The sequence below is a fragment of the Lagopus leucura genome, unplaced genomic scaffold (assembly GCF_019238085.1).
Source record: "Lagopus leucura isolate 7727_CA_CO unplaced genomic scaffold, USGS_WTPT01 Super-Scaffold_100024, whole genome shotgun sequence".
In the NCBI taxonomy this organism is placed as follows: Eukaryota; Metazoa; Chordata; class Aves; order Galliformes; family Phasianidae; genus Lagopus; species Lagopus leucura.
In genome coordinates, this window is record NW_024962276.1 from 6,713,144 (window position 1) to 6,721,145 (window position 8,002).

Here is an 8,002-nt window from a genome sequence, read left to right on the forward strand (position 1 = left end):
TCTTGTTTCCTTTTGACAGAGAGAACATACAGATACCCTGCGTCATCTAAACATGATGCTGACATTCACAGAATGTGTTCTGGATCTGACAGCATTACGGGGAGGAAACCCAGACCTGTGTACTTCTGCAGTGTCACTGTACCAAATCCAAGAGAGCGTAGTTGTTGATCAGATCAGCCAGCTAAGCAAAGAGTGGGGGTAAGTGTGTGATCAAAAAGTAGCAGAATTAGTGAATATCAGACAAAAAATGCATTTGGACAAACTGTGCCTTCTTTTTCATTGGAGCTATTGATTTTGTAGGAATGCACTTTTAGCAACTGAAAGCACATTAGAAGTATATAGCAAAGGATACATTTGCTAGCATATAATTGAGAAAACTCTGTTTTCTGATCTACCACAAAACTGGGGGAAGTGATGAGGATTTGCAGGTTTGTGGTGCAGTGTAGTTCACTTCTGAATCTGGAAATACAAGTACCATCTCATTTGAAGATCTGAGCCCTCTGTGGTCCTGCTGACCAGGCTGAAACAGCTGCACTGAAGTGAAGGCTGAAAAGAGAAAAGTCGTGTTCAACCTTGACCTTAAATCAGTGTAGCCAGTCAGCCCTAAAGCAAACTCAAAAACAAGGAGAGACAGGAGAAATTTGAAGTGGTCGGAAAGGGCAGTTCCACTTCCTGCCTTCTTCCTGGCAAAAAAAAAAAAAAGGTATGTAGTATGTACACCCTGCAAAGTGTGTTTGCTTTTCACAGCTGTGAGAATTCCATGGGCATAGGAAATGACACTGCAAGAAAAATATACCCAGTTGTTTGTGGTACAGCATTGACTTCAAGCAGTCGGCCACCGCAGAGAAGTGTTCCTTTTAAAAATGCCTACATTAAAGCAGATGTACTCTCAACCAGTGACAGGGGGTTTGTGGAGGGGAAGGAGAGGTGAAGGTGCATTTTCAACGTCTTCCTTTTCTGCTGCTGCTGAGTCCTGTGTAGGATAAAGATAAAGAATGGAGACTGCCTGAAGTTTGAATGTGTTTAAGGAAGGGTTTTTTTAATACATAATTATTCTTATTTCCCTCCAGACAAGTAGAGCAGCTTGTGTTATATATGAAAGCAGCCCAGTTACTGGCATCTTCTCTGCATCTTGCCAAAGCACAGGTCAAATCGGGGAAACTGAACCCATCCACTGCTGTTAAGCAAGGTTGGTGCAGCATAACCTCGTGTGCTTTGCTTGAGAATTTTCTTCAGTGATACATCACTCAAAAAGCTTAAGTTGCATCATTTTTGTTTTTCTTCTATACAAGAGAACTGTGGGATATGTACAGTTGCACAATTCTGGTAGTAAACAGATACAGCTTGCAACTGTTAAGAAATAGACAGTTATTAACTTGACAAGGAAATGGTTTGTTATATTCTTCATTAATAGAAATGGCAGACTAAATAAATGTTGTGGTAAGTTTAAACAGATGAACTTTGCCTAGTGCTTAAGCAAGCTGAACTCAAACTATGCTTTTGGCTTGGGCATTTCTTTTATTAATTTCTTTCAATTTTTTTTTCCAGTTGTGAAAAGCCTCAATGAGAGATACAAATTCTGTATTGGTATGTGCAAGAAACTGACTGAAAAGCTGAATCGTTTCTTTTCGGACAAGCAAAGGTTCATTGATGAAATCAACAGTGTAACTGCAGAGAAACTCATCTACAGTTGTGCTGTAGAAATGGTAAGTGACTCCTTTTACCTAAAGAATAGGATGTTGAGATTAATAGTACATTGCTTCCTTTTCTCACATACTGCTCTGACGTAATCAGAAAATAGAATGCATGTTTCCAGATTACTCTTTGTGGTTATTTTTGTTAGTCTTTCACTTTCCTTCTTGCCCTCCCTTAACTGTGGCTAAAGTTCCTGGCAGATTCTGTTCCTCAGGGACCTTTCCTATACATCAGCACATTTGGTACATAAACACTAGGAAACAGAGCCATGCAGTCTCTAAAAGCATACCCTCTGTGAATGCATCATGCAGTGAGGCTTAATGAAGCACAGAAACAACAGGAGTAGCTTCCTCAATCTACTAAGTCAGTTTAAAGAACGTTTGTCTTGTCCCTACAAAGCAAAGACAGTAGCAAACATGTAAAAGGATTTGTGTGTGTGTGTGTGATCAAGAAACTTTCTACCTGCCATGAAGCAGATGCAGTGAGTTTAGAGAATACTTCATCTAAAAAAGGAGTTAAGTCTTTTTTTAATACAGACATCACACAAAAAGTACTGGCAAATGTTGTGCTTAACCCTGACAATGGTGTGATCTTGCACAATTGATTTGTCTTCTTTACAAGAGAATGTAGGTAATAGAACAAGCACAACTATTCATATGTTGTCACAATTTCAAAGTATGTTCTAACATATATAACCACAAGATCAAAAAGTACTTTTACAACTTTGCAGAATCTCCTTTGCTAATACTGCGTGTGGGCTCTGTTCTCTCAGGTTTTGTTGTCTTACTGTCATAAAAGCAGATCATCTTATTTTAGGCTTAAAAATAGTCTGTGATGACACTGTAATGTGATCCATTTTGAATTTATCATTTCAGTATTTGCCTAAAGCAATTTATGTAACAATCTACTGAATGATTCTAGGTTCAGTCGGCAGCTCTAGATGAGATGTTTCAGCAAACTGAAGATATCACATATCGATACCACAAGGCAGCCTTGCTGCTGGAAGGACTGACTAAAATACTGCAAGACCCTGCAGATATAGAAAATGTGCACAAGTGTAAGTTTAAGCTGAATTATTGAAAATGAAATGGAATTATGAAATAACACTGAATTTGTGATTATTTTTTTATCATTCTGTTTTCAGATAAATCTAGCATTGAGCGAAGGCTTTCTGCACTCTGCTACAGCACAGTGGCTGTATATGAGCAGTAGAAATATCCCAAGGACCAGATGGTGTGAGCATAAGGGACCACATCAGTGATAATGCACTTTTTTCACTACGGTTTAATTGTTGTCCTCGTTCTGCCCCACGTGGAAAGTGATTCTTACATTTCTGTGGTGACTACCAAAGAAGCAGCAGCTTATTCAAAGAGGAGAAATTCCAAAAGTACATTTGTAGAAAACCTGCCTTACAGATCCAGCAGCTCCTTTTTTCTTCCTAGCAACAGGATTAAAAAGAATCCGTCTTCACATTTCAAACTGATCCTTGTACACGTGCTTTGACTTGAATGATCAGGGGTTTTTTTTCCTCATGAGGTCTGTAGAGAGTGGATCCTTCTGCATCAGGTACATAAAGATGTCTCCCTCAGAAGGCTCCATCAAGTGTTTGTGAAAATGTTTTTAAGTTGTCAGTATGATGTGGCCAAGTGAATTTGGGAAACCTTAACCATGTGCAAGAGCTGGTTGAAGCTTTTGGGGCTGAGCTGGCTTGTAGCTGAGCTGGCGTGTTGGCTCAGCTTGTCATATGAAGGGATGATGAGAAAGCTCTTTTACATGGGGGAAAACGGTAATGGAAGAAACTGAGCTCCATCTTTGCAAAATCCCCAGTGGGTTTTCAGCTGATGTGGATACGATTTGAAGATCTTCTTCCAAAACACTTTATTTTGCACTAATTTACTAAAGCAACTGTATATTCATTTTTGAAGAACTATACTAAAAAAAAAAATAAAAGAGAGAAGGCACAATGGACTTGGCTGAATTTCGTGTACATAAAATTCTTTTCAGGATTTCAAATGTAGCTTCTAGAAGACTTTCAAACAAACTGTAAAAACTTGTATTCATGTGAACCTTTCCATTTTATACCTATTTGTCTAATACTTGAGTAACTACCGCTCTGAACTTTTACAGTAATAGCAATGTTGAGTTGCTGGTTGTTTGCTTTTTATATAGATTTGGTTGCATCTTTTGTGCATGCAATTATGTGCATTAATGCCTGCAGTCTCTAGGGGTGTAACGACTCTCTAGTTTTGTTTCTTGGGCAGTATTACAATAAATACTGTAAACTGGGAGGTTCTGCGAGGAACCACACGAAAACAAAGTAATGTTGGAGTTTGAGATGCTGATTAATTGATGTAGAGTATCTACATTGTGTGTGTGTGTGTGAAAAATCAGGATTACTTTGTGTGCATTTTGAGGGAGAGGTGGGAAGCTTCATTTAGCCTTATAGGCATTATCATTTCAAGCATCCCATGAGATTATCAGGACAGTGATTTGCAAAGCATTTAGGCAGATCAGCTTCTCTGGAAATGGTTCCTGTAATTCATTTCTGGGACTTTTTTGTTACTCAACTGCTCGAATACTTGAATAAACCATTCTCCAGGACAAAATCATTTTAATCCTCTTAAATGCAGTGGTCTGAACTATTTGACAAAGTTGTACAGGGCTTACACATCAAAATATCTTTCAGTGTTCGGATAACCATGTGTTTCCTTTTCTTTGACAGAGTAATGTACTTTTTACCTTATTTATCTGTATGAAATTCCAACAGTTAATTTGAAAGTGTTTGTTTATATAATGTTTGTATTTTTAGGTCTTTAATACAGTGTTTCTACCTCTCCTTTGTAATTGCATGCATTATTCTTGAAATTAGGTAATAACTCACTGAACTGTTGTGTAATAGCCTTTTTATTATGGCCTGTATAAATGTATATTAAGGTAAAATAAATACTGACACTAGAAGTGTTTCTATGGTAAAAATGAGTTTGTGTTTCTCTGTGACAAAGATCAGTGGTGTTAAATCAATCACTGAATGTTCTCTTGCCTCAGCAGTTGGATGTACCATCGGGGCTGGATGGGGCAATGTGTTTCATTATGTCTGGAGAGCTCTGGGACAAGGGGTCCCCAGTTCTGTTTTCGGTTGCTTTAGGAAAACAGCAGGGAATGCGAATGATATGTCTGAATGTGAATTGAGGAACAAAGCAAAGTCATGCCTGGGAGATAGGCTGCTTGTCCCAAAAACTCAGTTTTCTGTTGGTGTTCTTTCTACCCTCAGGATTCAAGCTTCCTTCTTCCATTCCTGCCAGTAAGACCACAGGTGCACAGGATGAGACTACAGGATGAGAAGGGCTGTGTTCTCTTGCTGCCTTCATGGGGAGACCAATGCTCACGGCCTGTCTTTCTGCATAAACTCAATCCACCAAGATCCTGAAGCTGCCCTCTGTCTTCAGCTCTCCATACTGAACAGCAAGTGCTTTTTTTTTCTACCACGTGTTTTTCTTTCAGCCTCTTGGAAGCTAGAATTGGAAAGGAGATACTTGGTGCAGTGCTTTCCTTGGTCAACCTTAGCATCTACACAGGAGCACCATATTCTTCTGTACTTCCACATATTCACTTTCTCCATAGTGTATAATGTCAACTTAGGGATCTAAAATGTATTTGGATTCTGACATTTACTGCTTTTTATATGGAAGCAGTTGAATTTCTCAGCCCTTCTTTTGAGAGGATAAAATCCAGTTAATTTAACTTGCAGCTAATACATTAAGAAATGATTTTCATGTGAGCTGTTGGTCCTGAGGCTCTTGCTGCTCTTGCTGCTCTTGTACAGCAACATCAAGGTATTTCCATTGTCACCTATGGGTCCAGAGGCAGTCGTTGTGATCCTGATGTCACAACGCTGTGCAGTGTGCAGCCCAACTGCACTGAAAGGAGAAGTAGATCAAGGAAAGCTGATTGCAGCTGCTTGCATCATGTTGTGGCTTTAAATTTCAGCCAGGCTGGCCTGTGACTTGTCTTTTTTGACTCCTGCTTCCTCTCCTGTTTTTGTTTGTTTGTTTGTTCTTTCTTAACTGTGATCCTTTGACTTTTTCTTTCATCTGCTCTGAACCCTGCTTGCTGCTGCCTTTTTTCACTGCCCATGATGCCCTGCACTTCCCTGCCCAACTCGAGCTACAGCCTTGACTCTGGCTCTTTAATAGGTGCACACTTAGCTCCTCCTTTCTGCAGATCAGTGAAGTATATCTTAGTAACACCTTGGAATCACTTGGAGCTCAGTCTGACGAACTGTTGGCAATGCTGCTTTGGACAAACACCTTTTGAAAAGCCCTTTGTATGTTGCTGGCTCCCCCCTCCTCTGCGGCTGAAAGCAAACTAAATGCCAGTGGTGCTGTTGAGTCCTGTTGCAGTCTTTGTGCCAATCAGTTTCATTGTTTCTTTGTGTCCCTTTCACATTTTCCACGCCCCAGCTATGTCTACAATGCAGCCCACAGACCATGGCTTTGTACTAGAAAGTATCTTGTTCTTGCAACTGTGAAATCAGCAACAGCTTACACAAACAAGCAATGCCATAAATGAACTGAGCTGCGTTTATTCTCATAGGTTGCTTAAAGCTACTCCCTGTTGTTAATCTTCTGTAGCTGCTTTTTCTGATGGAGTGCTGTTTGGGTTTCTATGTCTGCCTGTCTTGTGCCTCTGGCTGTGGATTTTGTCACTTTTTGTACAACACTTGGAGCTGTACGTGGACTAGGCAGATATTTAAGCAGAAGTTGAGCATTGCCAGCTTTGCTTGGTCGTGTCAGCACGCTTGCATGAGCTAATGAAACATTTATTGATTAGCTGTGTCATTCTGTGGACTCTTGAAACGAGATACTGCATAGCTTATCTTCTAAACGAAATTCCTTCTTCACCAGGCTCCGCTGAGTGCTTTGTGAGCAGGGCAAGGAGCAGCACAAAGACATGTTGTCCAAGCCTAGCGCAGGGTAGGAGTCTGTCACCGTGGTGCCTTGCTATAATTGACTCCAGGAGAGAAGAAGGAGCAGGAGGCTGCTGCAGTGGAGGGAGGAAGGGGAGGGGGGGAGGGTCTGAAGCTTCGGTTTCTCAGTAAAATGTCTTCTGCTGCTTTACATAAAGCCCTACGGATTAGGCAGCCCCCAGCACTGCTTACCTTCTGATTCTTCTGGAGTTAATTACTTTCTCCATAAATAGTTCCCTCCTTTATTGTTTCTTAGTGACTGAATAAAAATAGAAGATGCTGTCAGCTCCAAGGCGTGAGGAGCGCGCTGCAGACCACGCGTTGCGCTGAGTGCTGCCTGCAGGGTTTCTTCCATCTCTCTCCAGACCTCAGGCTTCTCTGAAATCCATGCATCTCACCCAGCTGCTCCAGGGAGGCTCGATTGATATTTTGCAACGCTGAGAGAACGCTCTCAGCTCGTCTTCTGACCATAACTGGCTGAATGATGGCCCTGACAAGGACTAAAGAATGGCATCACACTTCTGCTCTTTCCTGCCAATACAGAGGAGCCTTAAGACCAAGTTTCTGCAAAAGCATGGCACAAGACAAACCTGGATGAGATGAGAAGAGGGACGTTTGCCTGCTACGTCTGATGCCAAGTGGAATGGAAATGCTCAGGCTGGAGGGTGAGATTTCTACATGCAGAAGAGCAGACTGGAATACGGCCATGGTGGAAAAGAGAGGTAGGTAACAGCCTCCCTGATCTTGCAAGCATCCCCCTGGGGGTGTGCTGATTGCAGAGGGTGAGTTGCGTCAGTGCTTCCCAGGGCACAGTGTATTACCCCACTCTGAGAGTTCAAAGACTTTTACCCGAGTTGCAGCAGCATTAACTCCTTATCTCATTTTTGTTGGACTTTCAGACAGTGTGGCATGTGGCAGAGTTTGTCTCACCTCTGTGCAGGGATGCTAACAGGAGCAAGGCAAGCATGTTTCCATCAGGTGATTCTCCTATAGGGAAAGTTCCCACTTTCTCTGCTTGTGTCCTTGTGAGTGCAAACCCAGCTCCTTTCCATGTATCAGTGCGAGGGCTCCATGGAGCTCAGCCTGTTTTTCTCCCACATAATGCCTCCTGCACGCAAGTATTGCCAGATGCTCTTGTCATTCCTTTCCGCAGCAGACTGTTTACAGCTGAGATTTGTGCAATAGCTTGTGCAACGTCCCCGTGCTGGATGGGCTACAGCAGCGCTGTTTGCGGAGCCAACCGGCATTGGGGGAGGCTGCAGAAGGGAGCGGCTGCGGGTTCAGCTGGGCATGGGTTTGGCTGAGCAGCATTTGCACTGTGGCCCCTGTAGGCGTGTCAGA

At 41.9% G+C, this 8,002-nt stretch overlaps 1 protein-coding gene across 2 annotated transcripts in view; it reads left to right on the top strand.

The window, feature by feature from the left end:
- ULK2 (unc-51 like autophagy activating kinase 2) overlaps positions 1 to 4,296 on the top strand; it is a 35,626-nt gene extending 31,330 nt beyond the window's left edge. For both annotated transcript variants that reach the window (XM_042879455.1, XM_042879456.1), the window contains 5 exons: positions 20 to 198; positions 1,071 to 1,189; positions 1,549 to 1,706; positions 2,617 to 2,752; positions 2,840 to 4,296. In XM_042879455.1, coding sequence (XP_042735389.1) covers positions 20 to 198; positions 1,071 to 1,189; positions 1,549 to 1,706; positions 2,617 to 2,752; positions 2,840 to 2,907 — 660 coding nt within the window. In that variant the 3' untranslated portion in view covers positions 2,908 to 4,296. The remainder of the gene's footprint in view (positions 1 to 19; positions 199 to 1,070; positions 1,190 to 1,548; positions 1,707 to 2,616; positions 2,753 to 2,839) is intronic.
- The last annotated feature ends 3,706 nt before the right edge of the window (positions 4,297 to 8,002 follow it).